This window comes from Thermobia domestica, chromosome 2 (genome assembly GCF_964235325.1).
Source record: "Thermobia domestica chromosome 2, izTheDome1.hap1.1, whole genome shotgun sequence".
Lineage (NCBI taxonomy): Eukaryota > Metazoa > Arthropoda > Insecta > Zygentoma > Lepismatidae > Thermobia > Thermobia domestica.
In genome coordinates, this window is record NC_137455.1 from 369,855,267 (window position 1) to 369,874,964 (window position 19,698).

The 19,698-nt window shown below is 35.8% G+C and overlaps 1 protein-coding gene across 1 annotated transcript in view; it reads left to right on the forward strand.

Annotated features, from left to right (window-relative positions):
- Positions 1-19,698, forward strand: part of LOC145679618 (synaptic vesicle glycoprotein 2C-like) — a 51,899-nt gene that overhangs the window by 11,049 nt on the left and 21,152 nt on the right. Inside the window, exons 4-7 of the mRNA XM_081750194.1 lie at positions 6,005-6,167; positions 8,140-8,258; positions 11,175-11,413; positions 17,479-17,660. Coding sequence (XP_081606320.1) covers positions 6,005-6,167; positions 8,140-8,258; positions 11,175-11,413; positions 17,479-17,660 — 703 coding nt within the window. The remainder of the gene's footprint in view (positions 1-6,004; positions 6,168-8,139; positions 8,259-11,174; positions 11,414-17,478; positions 17,661-19,698) is intronic.

Sequence of the window (19,698 nt, forward strand, 5' to 3'; positions counted from 1 at the left end):
GCGTGGAGAAAGTGAAATGCAAGCAGCATAACCGTATATTCCAGAACCTAACCAGACAGAAACAGAAATCGCTACTTAAAATAATTAAACACACATCTCCGGATGTAGACGAAATTCTGGTTGACTTAATTTTAGCTGAAAAGGAAAAATTGTAGAGCAAGATACACAAACTCATTCTCATTATCTGGAACAAGGAGGAATCACCACAAGAGTGAAGAGAATCAATCATTGTTTCAGTTCAGAAGAAAAGCAACAAAACAAATTTCATAATTATCGAGGTATTTCTCTTCTGTCAACATCCAATAAATCCTCTTAAACATTGTATTAGCAAGATTGCCTCCATACGCAGATGAAAATATTGGAGATTATCAGAACGGATTTAGGTAAAATCGATCAATTATTATCGACCAGATATTTACCATTTGACTAATACTTGAAAAGAAATGAGACAGTACAACATCCTGGCACATCGATTATTGAGTTTAGACTCTGCTAGAAGGGAAACATTATATAACATGCTTACAGAATTTGCAATACTGAAAAAGATAGATTAATTAAGATATATTTAAATGAATCCCAAAGTAAGGTTCGAGTAGAGAAATTCTTGTTCACGAGCTTTCACGTTGAGAATGATCTGAAACAAGGAGATGCGTTGTCATTATTATTTAACTTTGTTCTGGAGAACACGATAAGGAAAATCAAAGACAGCAATTAGGTCCTAGAACTGAATTGTATTTGCCAGGTTATGGCGTATGCTGATGATGTAAATTTAATAGGTAATGATAGAATAATAGAAAGGAATGCAGAAATTTTAATTAACGCTTGCAGGGATATAGACTTAAAAGTAAATGCAGAGAAAACTAAATAAATGGAAGTTTGTCGGGATCGTAATACTGCATTTTATGGATGCTTTAAAATACGGTACCAAATAATATTTCCTTTCGACAAAGTAGATACTTTCAAATATCTAGGATCATTATTAACACACCAAAACCATAATCACTAAAAAAATTGATGTCAGCTGAAAGCAGGAATTTCGTGCTATTATTCAGTTAAAAATCTTTTGTTGTCGCTAATTCTGTTGAGGAATTTGTATTTGTAGCTCAACATATAAAACGATAATCATGCCTGTTGTACTGTATGGTTGCGAAACATGGTCACTGACTCTGAGGGAAAATCGCAGACTGAAAGTATTTGAAAACAAGATTCTTAAACCAATATTCGAACTCCAAAAGGAACGGGAATGGGAAAAGGCGGAAACTTCACAAGGAGGAACTGCATAATTTTATACCGTTTACCAAACATTGATAGGGTCATCAAGTCTAGGAGGCTCAAATGGTCAAGTTATGTAGCCAGAATGAAGGAAATTACAAACGCTTTCAAAGTTGTAACTGGAAATCCAAACAGGAAAATGACTGTTAGGAAGACCGAGGCGCAGATGGGAGGACAATATTAAAATGGTTCTCGCAGAGATTGAAATATAAAGTAGAAACTGGGTTCAGTTTTCTAAGGACAGAAATCAATGGAGAGCTTTTATAAACGCGGCAATGAGCCTCCTGCGTCCATAGGCATGCTATATTAAGTTGTTGATACATTTAGCTTCTTTTTATTTGACAAAATGTTATTACAGGAACTAAAAGTCTTTCTGTAGTAAAGAGGATTTCCATTTACTTTAATACTAAAACAAACTTGGTGGTGATTTTGATATAAAATGGCACCCATACTTTCTTTCAAAGTCTCTATTCCCGTTTGTATGGGCGCCCTTTTAGTAGACTAATAGACTTGTCCACCGCCCATTGGTATCCCAGAACGGCCCTGGGTATCACATGCAAAATCGTATTGTCTAGTTCACTACGTTTCTACTTTTCGAATATTTTTATTTGTTTTGAAGATATTACAGAAAAACTCTAAAATTAGCGGTAGTTTAATTTCGCTGTAGTGAAGACCCTTAATTGTAGTCTCCTTCACCCTCGCCCTCTCTTTCCTTCCACCATATCCTCTAGCAGTTCTTCATAATACAGTTCCTTCTTAACCAATGTCCCAACCAATTTCCCTCCCTCTTCTGAAGTTTCGTTTCATTGGTGCTGTGGTTAACCATACTAGCTCTCTTAAGCCGGAAAGCGAAATTATATACATACACAGATTTCTCCATATTCAAGACATTGCTTAACTGGGAATCAAGTACCAGTGTCATGTATACCCCCACGTGAAGAAATTTGATTTGAATGGCGTGATATTTTCTTAATTAATATTGAAATCGGAAACGGTAGTAGATTTCTACCACATCCACTTATAATAAAGAGATTAGAGTGGGAAATAAATGAAACATTTCAGTTAAGAGCCCTCATCACTGCGAAATTAAAATACCGCTAATTTTACAGTAATTATGTGATATCTTCAAATAGATAAAGTATAATCGAAAAGTGGAACAAGACCTCCCTAGACAGTATTATTTTGCGTGAGATACCGTTATCACGAGTCATTTATCTACTTTCGATTTCCAGCCATTTAGAAAATCGGCATTTATTTTCGCGTTTCTAAATAACAGCAAACGAAAAGCTACTAAGTGATTCGTGATAACGTTATCTCATGCAAAATAGCATCGTCTAGGGAGGTCTTGATCCACTTTTCGATTATCTTTTATCTATTTGAAGATATCACATAATTATTGTAAAATTTGCGGTATTTCAATTTCGCAGTGATAGAGACTGTTAACGGTCCCATGAGTATGCCCGTTAGGCTAACGGAGACAGAGATTAAGGCAAGTGAATGATGCTGGAAAAATCGGTGAAATGAGAATGTGGGAGTAAACGGGGACAATTAAATGTCGATTTAAAGCAAGGTATTCGTGTTATTATTCAGTTCAAAGTATTTTGTGTTCACAAATTCTGTCAAAGAATTTAAAGCTTAAAAATATGTAGAACGATAATTATGTCTGTTGTTCAATATGGTTACGAATCATGATCGCTTACTTTGGTTGAAGAATGTAGATTGCAAGCATTTGAAAATAAAATCATAAGCGAATATTCGGACCCAAGAGGAACGGGAATGTGGAATGGCGGAAACTTCATCGAGGAAATGTATAATTTATACTGTTCACAAAAAAATTGTTAAGGCTATTAAGTCTAGAAGGCTGAGGTGGACAGCTCATGTAGTCAGAATGCAAGACAATAGGAAATCTTTCAAAATTTTAAGTGAAAACTCAATCGGAGAAAGACCATTAGGATGAGGTAGGTGCAGATGGAAGAACAATATTAAGATAGATCTCGCATAAATAGAATACGAAGTAGAAACTGAATCCAGTTGGCTAAGAACTGTAGCCAATGGAAATCTTTCGTGAATGCGGAATTGAACCACCAGATTGCATAGGCCATAGAGTTAGTTAATTAGCTGAATAAATGGCGCCTAAATTTGTGCTTTCAAACATACAAGCATTTTGAAAGTAATACATTGCAATCACAGAGTAACAATAACGAAACTGAGAAATAAATAAATATATACAATAAAGATTTTACTATAACGGATCTTATTTCGTGAAATTATTTTGAAGTTTTCTCGATTTAGAGAATTTTATTTATTCACTATTAACGCAATACTAGTTGAGTGCTGACAAATAAGAAAATATAAGCATGCCTCGGATACTGAAAGGATACTGTAAACCACATGCTACCGATCAAACTCATCTCACATTTACCAACCTTTTATGTTGGTAGACATTAATCTGGTTAGTAAACAGGAGGAATACAATGATGTGCAGCAGGCTTTAGGTTCCCGAGCTATTGCCCAACAAGTTTGAGTTTGGATTTCGTGAAATTGAGAAGTTTCTCGAAAGTGTCATCGATTAAACTCGTCTGATATTGACCAAATGGTGTTTCATCTTGAAGAGATTAGTATTATAATGTGCTCTTGTGGTGCAAAAACATCTTTGGTTCCCGAGTTATTGGTTATCAAATTTGAAGTTTTGACTTAACGAAATCAGTGTTCGTAGTTTGAGGGAAATTTCGTAGGTAAATTTAGCAAAATGGGAATTTTTCGATAAAACGTGAAAAATTCACGGAAATTCTCGCGCAAAGCGATTGACCAATATAAATACTTTTTTTTTTCAGAAATGAACCAACACAGTAACAATAGTTTGCTTGTGTGTGAATGTGTCTGTCTGTTTAAGGTAGCATAATTTGTACCTATGTTGCCTGGGTGTATTTGTATGTATTTTTTTGTTTAAAAATGTAAGGAAAAGTAAAAAAAAAAAAAAAAAAGAAGCAAAAAGCAAATGAATAAAGAAAATTATCAATTAATTTTATCACATAATTTCTGCCACAGGAATTGGACATTCAACAAACTAGGGAAAATTTTTGTATCCGTCGTGCGGAATTTCATTAAGGAAGTCTACGAACACTGAACGAAATCAAGAATTCAAACACGATCGAAGAAACCAATCTAATTCCATCTTGTAGATCCTGAACTGCTTAGTACACGTGGGTAATTCTTGTTTGTTGACAGACATTCGAAGAATCAGTTAGGATATAGAACAGTGGTGTCCAATTATAATGAGCCTGAGAGCCATAGCCGTCTTTACTAGTAAGGTGGAGAGCCGCAATTATTATTATTATTATTATTATTATTATTATTATTATTATTATTATTATTATTATTATTATTATTATTATTATTATTAATATTATTATTATTATTATTATTATTATTATTATTATTATTATTATTATTATTATTATTATGTGTTTCTGAAAGGAAGTGGTGTATTTCTTGCGCTTTATGGCTTCTAGGCAGAGTTCGAGGAAGAAAGGGTCTCCTAGTTTAAGCTAGACCAGATGTATTGGTTATAGAAGTAATCGTGCCTTTCAGCAACGATGTTTTGCCTGTAGTTACATTATCGACTGCAGTGTTGCTGTGGACGCCCCCGCCTTTATGTTGTACAGAAGCGCTAAATGGATACCTTATTTAGAAAGAAGTGTGGAAACATTAAAAGAATGAATAAATATGAATGAAAATATTATCAGTAATAACAATCGTAAATCGTGAGAGCTTTGTGGGTCGCAGGAAATGGTTTGGTGGGCCGCCATTTGGACAGCTCTGATATAGAACATATGCAATATAGAGAGTCGATCGTAACGAATGGAACATCAATTCCCAGTTCCTCGTGAACGTTATAAACCAAAATTCATCTCTAAAATTAAAGAAAGAAACAAAAGATAGACTTTTAGTCCAGCCGCATGTTGACGAGGGACAGGACAGACAGTCTAAGGCAGAAGGAGGAATTTATTGCGGAAAGTGAGTTGACTGTGTGTCTGAATCACGACGTTGGAGAGGTTTTGAAGTAGCATGCGCTCGAGTGAGAAGGTAGTTCGAGACTTTATTGCACCGTTCACAGTTTTCTACCTATACTGTGAATCGCCTTGGGTATTCTTTCGGCTATTTGAGAAAGCGTTTTAGATGCGTTACCCCCTGTAGTGAACGCGGCTAAGGTGGCTATTCAGTAATTTTACTTTCACTAGAGCTGTAAATCGTACTGTGAGCTAGTCATGGTTTCCGGGTCTTTTTGCCAGGTCCAGGTGTGTAATAACAGAGTTCCAATACTCCGCACAAACCATCTTCCAAGCAGCTGTTTCTTGCTACAATCCCCTTGCCTGGCAACACGTCTTTCCTTTTGAAATCTTTTAAACAGCAAGCGGTCTATTGTTCCGAAACGCACCAAATACGCTCGAGCTGACGTTTTCTCCGCGTTTTTATTGCTTTCGCGTTTGTAATTAGCGATCCACATTTAAATACATGGTCAGCGTATTCCAAGCGTACGCATGAGCAATAAATACGCTTTGCGATCGCCTCAAATAGCCGGGTACTTAGTCAATATGTGGCTAAACTTACAGTAATGAAAATTGACTATGTCGATTAATATGTTGTATTGTATGCTCAAAACAAAAGTTTTATTATAATCAATGAAAGACTAGTTTTCCTGCTTATGTTAAACCTTTATATTTACTTGCAGGTGTGATGCTAGGATCGTATTTCTGGGGTTGTTTTGCATCGTACAAAGGACGGAAGAAAGCGTTATTGTATTCAGTGTTTGCAGATTCTATTTTCGCCTTTATCTCCAGTTTATCCCAATCATTTTGGACATTTATGCTGCTAAGAATCGTCCATGGCTTTGTGTATGTATTTGGGTATTCTTATGAAATGTCCTAAAAGAAGCCTGAATTTTGCATTAAAAAATTGTGCTATATATATTTGTTAGATATAAGTAGTTTCTGGTTTGCAGTAAGCTTTCGAATTATTGCTACTTATTGCTTACAATTGGGTGTGTGTGTGTGTGTGTGTGTGTGTGTGTGTGTGTGTAAGGCTTATTAGGTATTAGAACAACATTTTCATAGCAAGTATGGAAATATACACGTCTATGAAATAAGAAATTCAAAATAACATTTAAAAAGATATTTTCCGCTCCTAGATCCTAGCTACATTTATCTTTCTCATCCCTCTTCGCGACCCTGCTAAATGACCCGACCACCATGTTGAGAAACTCTTTTCTAGGGTGGGCCATCTATTTCTCTGTTCAGCAAAAGATGGAGATGGCTCATTTCCGTCTTTGAAATATATTTCTAGGTTTCGTGAGTTTGTTTCTTATTTAAATTTCTTTGAAGTTGTATAACATTTTAGAACTGATCAAGACCACGCACCAAGTGACTACGATATTACCATTGGTTGATTGAATCAAAGTTGAACGTTACTTACAGTATCGGGTCTCTGATACCTGAACCTACAGTTTAAGAGTCTGCCTTACTAAAAAGAATACGAAATTTACCACTTCTCTTTTGCTTGATTATTCATCAGTGAAAGGAGATAATGAAATGCAAGTCATCGCAATCATAGACAATACTATTCTACATCAGAAAATATGAACCTGAAGAATGTTCAGTGTTGCCATCCATAGAAATTACAGTGTTCAGTGTTACCAGAAAAACAGTTTCCCTAAAATCTAAATTAAGGCAGCGAGTAGAGGAACGAACTCAACTGCATTTGATTAAGTGTCATGTTGTTTTGGTATGTTGTGAACAACTTTTTAATTAGCATTATTATTTAGTTTTAATAACTGTATGTTAAAACTATTTTATTTATTACAAACTAAATACAACTAATATTTAAAAAATAGTTCACAGAATACCAAAACAATATGATACGTAACCAAATGCAGTTGAGTTTGTTCCTCTACTCGCTGCCTTAACTTAGATTTTAGGGAAATTGTTTTTGGCAATTGTAATTTCTATGGATTGCAACACTGAATATTCTTCAGGTTCATATTTTCTGTTGTAGAATAGCATTATGTATGATTGTGGTGACTTACATTTCACTATCTCCTTTCACTGATGAATAAACAAGCAAAAGAAAAATGGTAAATTTTGTATTATTTTTAGTAAGGCAGGCTCTTAACGTAGGATCCGAATCACGTAAATTCTCACGATCAATATAAGAATCATAGAAACCAAATCATTCTTAAATTTTATTTTTCTAAGACCCTCTAGTAAGTGTATATTTTAAGACAGATATTCCCCCCCCCCCCCATTTCTGAAGATGAATAACAAATTATAAAGGACTTGTTGTGGAAAAGTGGTGAAATTAAGGTAATGGTGGCAACCCTAAAAAAAAATTAAAAAAACATAATGGCAAGATCTTCTTCATGGAATCAAACCAAGGACTTGATCATTCATGCATTTACATAATTCAGATGAATATTTCCAAAATTTAAATTACGATGATCTTAAACCTTTGTTCATCGATGTTTCTGAAGATAGAAACTTAGTTTAACGGGAGAATCTGTTGTTATGTGTCTACCAGTGGCGGATCTTCAGGGAAGACGTATCAGTAAAAATTAAACTTTTATTCCATATAAACCAAGGGAAGAAAACTTACGTAGTGTCCTATTTGTAATATAAAATAACTCGGACGATCGATAAATGCTATTCCCTTAGCTTGTAGGAAATAGAGATTAATTTTTACTGCTATGACTTCCCTTAAGAGACGCCACTGTGTGGAGAACGCGTTAGGAGAAACAGTTTCTTCTCCCTTTATTATTGTGGGTTTGACGTAATTTTAAAAGCTTGCTTTCATTTTATATTTACTTGTTTAAAGATCTGGTAATGTTGGCGTAATTTTTCCTTACCTGGGAGAATTCCATTCGCCTAAACATAGACAACAGATCCTGGCGTGGTTGGAGCTTTTCTGGGGAATTGGATATGTCATAGTTCCAAGTAAGTACTGTATAATATATTTATATACATAATCAAATAGATTAATTGAGCTGAGCGAGCGAAGCTCTAATACTCGGGTTAGCCGTTTGGTTGTCCGCGAACTCCTCCTAGACCGTTTGGCCGATCTCAACCAAACTTAGCACGCTGATAGAGTATGTCGTGCTGAGTGCCAACATAGGTTGAAATAAAAAATCCGATGTACCATCGAGGAATAATCACCGAAAAACGCTTCCTCCTAGACCGTTTGGCCGATCTCAACCAAACTTAGCACGCTGATAGAGTATGTCGTGCTGAATGACAACATAGGTCGAAATCAAAAATCCGATGTACCATCGAGGAATAATGACCGAAAAACGCTTCCTCCTAGACCGTTTGGCCGATCTCAAGAAAACTTAGCACGCTGATAGAGTATGTCGTGCTGAGTGACAACATAGGTCGAAATCAAAAATCCGATGTACCATCGAGGAATAATCACCGAAAAACGCTTCCTCCTAGACCGTTTGGCCGATCTCAACCAAACTTAGCACGCTGATAGAGTATGTCGTGCTGAGTGACAACATAGGTCGAAATCAAAAATCCGATGTACCATCGAGGAATAATCACCGAAAAACGCTTCCATAGACTTAACATGGGGAAAAAGTTTTCATGTGATTTTTTTGCCAACAATTAAAATCTGCGCGTGATTTTCAAAAATTCTGGCGAAGCCCTTTTATTTTTTTAGCGTAAAAATTTACAATTTTAATCACAATTTAAAAACAAATTAACGATTTTTTAAACTTTTTTTAGCCGGAACAAAAGGTCAAGACGAAGAATTGTGCGATTGTTATGAAAAATACTGATTGTTTTAAAAAGTCACAATAAACTGATTACGTTGCTTAAGCTCGCTCAGCTCATTTCATTGCAATCGAGTATATCCTTGCATTCCTAGTTTAGCTACTCTCCTTCTTAATTGGGACACATATTTAGAAAACGATGTGGATACAATGAACTGTAAATACACAATGAGCATTCTACAGAGGCATCACAATATATGGACGGAAGATAACTTAAACTATTAGAATTTACGAAGATAATGTCAGAAATGTGTGTGAGTGGATTCTGTAATTATTAGATAAATGAGTTTATGTGTCGATGCCAAAACTTGATACTGGAAAGGAAATCTTAATCTATGATCAATCCTTTATCAAACCAAAAATATTTTATTTTGTAATTTCCGCTTATAAAAATAAATTTCGATACATGAAACAGATTCCCAAATACAGGACCTAGTAGTGATAGTATTGACTATCCCAGTGACTGCCATCCCTACTTTCAGTAACATAAAAAAACAACTTAAACTCAGGTAAATCAAGTTACGCGTTGCTCAAGTAACTGAAAACATATGCATTGCAGTAGGCAACAACCAGAAGTATTACGTGTACTACACGTGAAGAAGTTTGGTTTACATGGCGTGATATTTTGTCTATTATTGGAACCGGAAGTGGTGTAGGATAACCGCTTTCGGTTCTAGTAGAGAGATTAGAATGGAGACGGAATATATTATATGGACGCATAATTGATTGTAGAAAACCACCTCAGTTTTAGTACCAAGTTGCCTCCTCGTGGTTTAATCTGGCACTATATCGGTTACAGTACTGTAACAATAAGTTTTATAATGTTAACAATAACAGATCCTTTTCTAACTCTTACTACACTTAAATTATTTGACTTAGAAATAGTGAAATCTAAAAAAGCTTTCAATGATTGTAGAGGGAAGATTTTTTTTTAAGTTTTTGTTTCATCTTATTCCTTAAGGTTAGTTTAAAGGGACAAGTTTTGCCGATAGATGTCACTACAGTCGCCGTATCTGTCTCATGTATTTTATATCTTTCACGAAAATTCCCGATTTCTCTTACAAATTTCAATCTAGAGACTTCAAATTTTTAGAGAAGGAACTTCATAACCTATGGAAGGCAACAATCCGTGCCGATTTTTTATTTAGAATTTTCTTCTTTGTTGAAATGGCTTGATTGTTGAAATAGATATCCAAACCTTTAACAATGTAGCTGTTTCAACAATGGAGAAAATTCTAAATAAAAAATCGGCACAGATTGTTCCCTTTAATAGGTTATGAAGTTCCTTCTCTAAAAATTTGAAGTCTCTAGATTGAAATTTGTAAAAGAAATTGTAAATTTTCGTGAAAGGTAAAAAATACATGTGAAAGATACGAAGATTGTAGTGACATCTATTGGCAAAACTTGGCCCTTTACACCATCCTTAATGACGTTTCCTAGAAAATATATGAATGCGTGGATGAAACAGTAAAATGTAGCCTATTATGTATTTACGTAGACACTAAGCATGGCATCACTGATAAGTCAATTCTCTCAATGTTTCTCTGCTAGAGTATTTGAGTAGTGGAAAGTCTATAAAGCTATAAGCATATGTTGCTTTTAAGAGGCCCGTTCCACTTATATCTGCATTGTGATGTGCTTCTTTGTAGATTGATTAACAGAGATATCATCTTTCTTCCCCATGTTGAACTATGAAATTGTTTACAAATTTGGTGCGCTATTATCGCTATTAATCAATCATATTACATTTATGCTTGTGTGCAATTTAACATATGTATATTGATTCTTATTAATAAGAAAATACACAACTATGTTCTCTAAGTTTAAAAGAGTAGATAGCGACCAGGGATGCGCACGAGACGAGTCGAGACAGGATTTTCCTGACAAAATTCGAGTCGAGACACGGCTCTTCCAATAGAAAAATATACATTTTTCGAGTCGAGACACCGCTTTTACAGCACATTTTCGAGTCGAAACAGCCACAAAACTTGTCTCGTGCGCATCCCTAATAGTGACTCTATACCCCATCGGGGCCTACGATATTAATATATATTATGTTATGTAAATCTTTGTATATTCACAGGTTTGGCATGGTTAGTGATACCACAACCGTGGTCCATAGAAGTATATTTCTTCAAATACAATTCTTGGAGAGTATTTGTTCTTTTGGCAGGAGTTCCAAGTCTTATAACAGGATTTGCACTCACTGTCCTCCCAGAAACTCCAAAATATCTCCTGGAAATTGGGGAACATGACAAAGCTATTGAAGTGCTCTCCAAAATCTACAGGATTAACTGTAAAGATATAGAAGAAAATTATCCGGTAATTATTTTCTGACATAATTAGTTAAAATGATAAATGTTAAAATGATAAACTCATTTCTTGTTGAAACAATCAATAAATAAGACAAACAAGTGTTTTTTTTTTAGATACAGCGATGCATATCTGCCAGCCTTCTTAGTACTTAATGAAACAATTTTGTCTTGCATCAGGTATGTTTTCTGTTTTACTAGAAAAGCGTTCTGACCACTGATCAGCTTTCTGAAATTGTGAGACATGTAGTATAATAAACTTACGAGATATAGAAAAAACTAATAACTTTAATATATTTTTAGAAAAAGGACTAACTTTCAGTGTTTCAGTGTTTCAAATAAGAAAGACTTTTGAGGAACAGCGTAAAAACAATCCTTTTTCCAGTATATATATCAGGGACGGATCCAGGGGGCAATCGCCCCCCGCCCCCAGAAGAGGGAACTTTCTTATTTTATATATAAATAAAACCCATCCTAGAGTTTGGAGCTCTTACAAGTAGCTCTAACAAGGAAACCGATTCAAGTGTGACACGAAATTGTGGACGTGTTTATGTCGAAGTGTTTTTGTGTACAATTAAACCCATTAGAGGGAAAAACCCTCGATCTCAGCCGTTCCGGAGATATAGAGGAATAATAGGAAGGCTGGTTCTCCGGTATTTTGCGAATTTTCGAATATGTACAAGCAAAAGGGACTTTTAAAAATTAAGAACTCCTATATCCAAGAAACTTTAATAATACGTCGTCTTACACATGAGCGTTACAAAACCAAGAGTCCATAAAAATTCTAGGGGAAGAAGGTTTTGGAGGGGGAAGGCGAAATTAACGGATTTCCATTGTTGCCTGAAATAGGCGTGTAAGGTGCCTATGTATAGGTTTTCGGATATGCCGAATCGAATAAGAGAATCATCAGGTCAAATAGGATGAAAAATGTAGAAAATGGTGGCTGTTCGAACTTTCCATTGATCTAGCGTTTAAAACTTTGTGTCGTTTCACAAGGTATGTTCTTACGTATGATATGAGGAACTACTTTACTGTGTGACATCAACTGTTGTTTACATGCAACAACTTTATGTGATATACAGTATATCAGGCGTACAAGTTTTCATTTTTTAAGTGGAAGATACTATTTTTGTTTGTTGATTCCTACTTTGTGCGTTAACATATGTCACACAACTACACACTGTCGTACTTACATTTGCAACAATATGTGTTTGTTTCATATTATTTGATTTGTTTTTCTAAAGCGTTTTCGCACAGAATATTACCTTGTGTTTTTGTTCACATAATAACGTCTCTGATCCTTTAGCAATATAATTAATACATTTCATATAACCTTTTTCTCATTTTCTATGAACGAAAGACATGATATATTAGCAAGTAATATAATACAATTTTGTTCTCCGTGTCAATGGCGCTAGCCCCTTACTTTTCCGGTCCCGGATAAAAGCTACGCCACTCACCTCAACATTCAACACCATTTTTATTCGCTCTGGTGCATCTTTCTTAATGTTTAAATGTAATTTTCAATCTCGTATTCACTCCCAACACAGACTAAAATATACAAAATATCAGAGCACCAGCTTTCCCCTTATCCCTCTATATCTCTGGAACGGTGGAGGTCGAGGGTTTTTCCCTCTAATGAAATTCATTATTCACACAAACACTTCGAAAATTTGTGAACAATTTCGTGTCACACTTTTGAATCGGTTTCCTCTTAAGTAGCAGTATTATAACACACCGGTCACCCCCAGAAATCCGTCCTGGATCCGCCCCTGTTATATATATATATATATATATATATATATATATATATATATATATATATATATATATATATATATATATATATATATATATATATATATATATATATATATATGCAGGGCTTGAAAACTAAAACAAGTACTAGCCAGACCATTTTGCAGTCTTGCAGTCACAGTGTTTATACCCGCCAAATGTACTTTATCTACGTGACTTTATTCGCCAAATATATAAAAAGCACTCGCCACTGGCGAGCAGATTTTTCAAGCCCTGTACATAACTGTACTTTATATATGTATATAACGTATGTATAAGCAAATAAAATTTGCACTCGGATTCTCAAAAACAATAATAGTTCAAGCAGAAACTCAGAAGGTAAAATATAAACTTCGAGTAAATCTTAAGCACAAAAGAAGTTAATCCAGCGCTATCTAAAAGGAAAGACTTCAAGTCATCAAACGATATCTTTGAAGCAGCTACCCTATTATATTCAAATGCCTTGTAAATCAAACAAATTTCTTTTTTGACTTCTGTAAATACGTTCTTTCTTTTGTCTAACTCGATCAAGAGCTGACCTCTTTTGTGAGAAATAAGATATCTAATGATTAAAACTATATTATCTTCTTTTGGCAAATTTACTTATTGACAATAACAAATGGTGTCTATGGTGATCTAAATTTTTCTTATTAATAATCATCAATTCTGTTGATACATTCAACTACGTTACTATTTTGCTACTTTCCAGCGACGATAAAAGAAAACAAAATATTGCGGTAATTGCAGAAAGAAAACTCTAATTAGAGATTTTTGCAGACATATACGTTCCTTTACTTTTACATGCCAAACAAGTTATATGTTGTTCATTTTTCCTCATGCATACTCAGAGGCCCATACTGTTCATCACATTCTAATCGAATTCAAGTCCTAAAATATTTTCCCAAATTATTCCGATTTTTTTTCAACAATGTTAGTTTACTGGAGATTGAAAATAGTGATTTTCATTGATAAATAAATGTTTCAATAACAAGCGTACAATATAGCGTAAGCCATGGAAAAAGTCAACAATAGACAGTTTCAGTGATGATTTCAGAAAGTGGCCTGGGGAGAAATCTCCTCCCCCGAAATTTCGAAATTCACTCCGGAACAATTCTCGGATTGTGATGAGCATTAGTTATTAGTATTGTCGGTACTACTTTCTCCCTCCCGTGTATCTTTATTCAAATACAATTCTTGTAGAATATTTGTTCTTTTAGCAGGATTTTCAAATTTCCTGGGAACGCGGTGGCTCAGGGGTAGAGCGTTCACCCCACGGTGCTTGGGGTCCCTGGTTCGATCCCAGCTCGTGCCGTGTGGACTTTGCGATGGACAAACGCCGTGCTCGTGGGTTTTCTTGGGATTCTCCCGTTTCCTCCCACTTTCTTCATTCCGCCATTTTACTCATTTCTCATTATCAAATTCTCCTTTAGCCTAACCGGCAAAACAGTGGGACGTTAAAATTAAAGATTTCATTTCATCTTTTTTTTTTTTTTCAAATTTCCTAACAAAATTTGCACCCACTGTCCTGCCAGAAACTCCAAGATATGTCCATGAAATTGGAGAGCATGAGAAATGTATTAAAGTACTTTCCAAAATCTGCAGAATTAACTCTAGACATGTAGAAAAAATATATCAGGTAATTATTTTCCGAGTAATCTATTTTTGGAGCTGAGTTCTATCGATTTTTTTTCATAAACGACTCATATGATTTTAGAGTAAGTTTTCTTTAGATATTTCCAAAAAAAGATAGTGAATAATTTTCTTCGTATTTCGTAACCAATGCTTCCGTAATAACTTCTTTAAAAATCATGATTTAATTTAACAGCATTGAATACTTGCACCAGCTTTGATTTCCACATTTGGAAAGTATTATTTGTGTGCAAACTTATTTTTGTTTCCCTTGAAATGCTCTGAAATTTTAATGTTTATAGATTTACTGATTTCCCTTCAAATGCCATCTTACTTCGTGAAAATTGGGTTGTATTATAAATAATTTTGATATTTAATAATCAAATTTAATGCAAATTTATGTTGCAAAAAGCGAAACAAGGGAAAGCGAGAGACCTCAAAAAAAATATTTACGGCGTCCCCCAATTCCTAGAATATTACAAAGAAATGAAATGAAATGTTTGAGTTTTACGTCCTACGATTATGCCGGCTAGGCTAAAGGAGACAGTGATGTTGAGAAATTGATGAAATGAAGAAAGTGAGAAAACCCACGCACACGGTGTTTGTTCACCACAAAGTTTACTTGGCGCGAGCTGGATCGAACCAGGGACCCCATGCACCAGAAGTGAACGCTTTACCACTGAGCCACCGCCGCCTCTTGGAGTATTAAAATGGGCAAAGATAACTAGAGGGACGGCGTGACGTCATGACGCTACCTACCGTCACTTTTATCCCTCAATATAGGGTCTACTGGAAGTAATAATGCATTTTAAAGAAATCAGAAAATAATTTCCTATGTAGACCAATGGGATAACAAAAAAAAATCAAGATAGTGTAAGAACTTAATTCCGTTAAGAAATAAGAGCGAGTAAATTTAGCGCGGTGGCACGGTAAGTTTTTGTATACTGCAATGGCGGCTCTTCAAGGAAGTCGCGTCAATAAAAATGAAAATTTTAGCCGTACAAACAAAGGGAAGAAAGCTTACTTAATATGCTAAGTCTTGTATATAGCTTTCTCAAACTAGAGCTCCTCCGTGGCTAAGCGGTTAGCGTACGCGCCTTTGGCGTGGGAGGCCCGGGTTCGATTCCCGGCGGGAGCTCATGTGGTTCGGATTCCACGTTAATCAGTAGGTCTCATATAGCCTCGCTGCTGAACGGGACGTATAACTCAAAATCAACTGAACTTTCTCAAACTCTATACGTCTCTCTCTCTTTATCACGTAACGATAAAATTTAAACTTTAATTGACGTGACTGCCCTCAAGGGCGGCCACTGGAGTACTGTGTTCTACCCATAATCGTACTCAGTGGCGGATCCAAGGGGAGGGCTATAAGGGCTATAGCCACCCTTTGACGCTCAGGTTTACACTGGATAAAATGGGCTTCAATCTTGGTTTACACTGGATAAAACGGCAAACTTTGGTTTAGCCCCTCCCTTGATCATATCCTGGACCCGCCACTGATCGTACTGCTATTACGAGAATAATTTAAAAAAAAATCCGCAAAGTTGACATAACTCTTCTTACATTGTTAATGCTGACCTCTGTCCTCGTTTATTTTATTGTTATACTGGTTGTGGTCATGCTATGAAAGTTTGATCCTAATTCTTCCATTTGTCTTCCTTTTGTTGCAGATAGACCATGGCCGCTCCATTAGAAGTTTTGCACCAAAGAAGAACAACGTGCAGTGATCCGGTTTTTGTGGTCGGAAAGTGTATCAGGGGCTGCAATCGATCATAGATTTATGGCGCAATATGATAACAGTATCCTGCCAACGTAGTATCTACGAATGGATTGAAAAATTCAAAAAAAGGTTCCACAAATATTACGCACGAGAAAGGAACCAGACAACCATCTACTGGCCACAAATGATGACAACATTAGGTGTGCACATGACATGGTTCTGTTAAGAAAGACGAGTGACTATTAATGAAGTGGCTCATCGTCTGAAAATTAGTCATGGTTCCCGATAAACTTTCCGACCACAAAAACCAGATCACTGCACGTTGTTTTTCTTTTGGTGTAAACCAAGGATGTTATAAAATAGAGGATATGCCCATACGTATCTTCATCCTATTAAATCAATGAAGCCAAAGAACAACCGAGCATCGCCAAGTCTGATTGGCTACTCTCATTTCCTCCATCGTCTGATTGGCTACTTTCGTTTCCGCCATGATTGTTGGCTCAAAACATTGCGATCCTATTGGGCGGATTGGGCAGAGTAGGAGTGGCGAAACTGTGACGTATGGCTTCAAGATTTTGTTGTAAGGGCAGATCCTCTATTTTATAAGATCCTTGGTGAGAAGAATGATGTCAACATTGCGGATAATTTTTGACTTACCCTCGTACTTTACCTTAAAATTAGAGTTCCTGCGCGACTATATGCTTAGCGTACACTCCTTCAGTACGAGAAACCAGGGTTGATTCCTAGTGCGAGCGAATGTGATTCAGATCCTACATTCAGGTGTTGATCCACGTCTCGTATAGCTTCGGTGCAGAAAGGGTCATTTATATTAAAATTGTACATTTTTTAAGAAAATAAATCTTGTGCTATTCATGTGACACCCTATATTTAACTATTTCTTTTCTTTCTTCTTTACATTTGCGACAAAGGTGAAAGCAATCTCAGAAGCCAAACTAAGCCAGGAAGATTGGAAACATTGCGAGATAACTACTCCAAAAAGTGTATTGAAGTTCTTCCATAACACATGGAAGCAAACGCTCTCCTTGTTTACTCGACCGTATATTCGAAACACTCTCGTAAGCTGTACCATTCAATTTGGAATAACGAGTGCGTAAGTTTATTATGTTATTTATATATTTTTTATTTCTGTACTAGGCTATCTCCGAAGTTCTGCACCATATAAGGAGGAAAATGAAATAAGAATATCATAAACAAAGACAAATCTTTATTCAGGAAAGTACAGGTCATCATGTTCGATCATCATCACCCATCTTTGGGACAACAGTTCAATCTGATGGCGTTACCAGGCGGCAAGTTTAGAATTGAAAAACTCGCGACAGGCAGCATGCAGAACATCATATGAATTGAATTGCCAACCACACAAGAAATGAGAGAGAGAGAAGCAAAGCATAATCTGAGCGTGCAATATCTGGACTATAGGCAGGATGAGGTAACAACTCAAACCCGTCAAGTTCAACAAGAGTGTTGGTCACACTTCGATACTAATGCTGTGAGCATTATCAATTTGCAGCAATAACCTCTTCCTCCTCGTTAATGCCGTCAACATTTCACCAAACACACGGCATGAGCTTTTCTTTCCAAATTTGTGCAGTTTCACTTTGGCTAGGCTTTCTGTCCTTTTTTGACCCACAGTTATCAGGAGGTTTTAAAAACACCCATTTCTCATCCCCTGTCACAATTCTTCTCTAGAAACGAATATCACCCGTTTTTTTAAACAAAGTCTTTCAAATTGCCATTCTGCGCTGGGCCTGCTCTTCTGTCAGCTCATGCAAACTTTCTCCGGGCTTTTTATAGACGTAATCCATGTCATGCAATCAACGGTTTCTGTCGCTTTGGCTGCTCCGACCACTCTTGATAACACACGTATACTCGATTGTGGTTTATCACTGACAGCATCTTGCAGAGGGCCGTTAATGTCCATCGGAAGTCAACCATTGTGGGGCTTGTCCGCGAGGCATAAATTACCCGAAATAAATTTTTTGAACCAATGGGAATCTGTCGATCGATCTTTGTTCTCCAGTACAAACCTATACTGCTTTGTTCACCACACGACAACACGACATTTCCACCGCTGCAGGTCCTTTTTTTCCATAAGAATCGTAGCACAGCTCGAATTGCAATTTGGTCCTCTCTCATGTTGCACTTTTGGACTTTACGAGAACATTCGCTACACACGCAATACTTGCCTTCACTTTATCCCACGAACCTTCCCTCTATGCTTGCGAATAGTTTTCACTGTTGGCACCACCTATCATCCTAAAGTTTTACCTCATGCAGGTCAGTGTGCTAATGATGCAGGACTTCTGGGACAGCCTGGTATATCTCAACAACATAGATAATGTATGGTTTATAATATGGGGTTATTGTTTAAGAGTTATATCTACATATTCTAACAGGACAGTACTTTTCTGAGGAGAGACGCACTCAAGGGATCTCGGGATTTTAAACCCTCTTGAGGAAGATATGGAAAAATAGGTACTATTATAAGTGAGTGAGTCATTATTATAAGTGAGTGTATGCCACGAATAGAGTAGATTAATATATATTTCATAATCTCTAAAAATGAGGAAGAAATACAGCTATCCGCTACTAAAAATAATATTATTGTCGAATAATATAAGAAATTATGCATATTGATTTATGATATTAATATAATTTAATATTATGTGAATTCGTAAGTGAATATTTGTGCATAAATGTACGAAGGAATATTTGTTACTAAAATACGATGGCCTTAGACGTCCATCTCCGTATTCAGATATTTAATATCTGTGTCATCTATGCTCTTAACCAATTCATTTATTTGGCATTATTTTCTCCTGTGAGATGAACTGAAATTTTAATAATTTGATTTTACAAATGTTTCTTCACCCTATTTTAAGTGTTCCTTACTTCATGGAAATTATAATTTATTATTTATTATAATTTTAATATTTAACAGCCATACAAAAACAAAAGTCCTGTGCAGCGGAAATCAAGGTATGGATTCGATACACTTTTGTTACACAGAATCCAAATTTCGAAACCCCAGGACGATTGACCATGTCAGTTTTTTATGGGCGAAAAATTTAAGCGGTTTAGGATAGAGAGGACACACATTTTTCGCCCATAAAACAAAATTAACATGG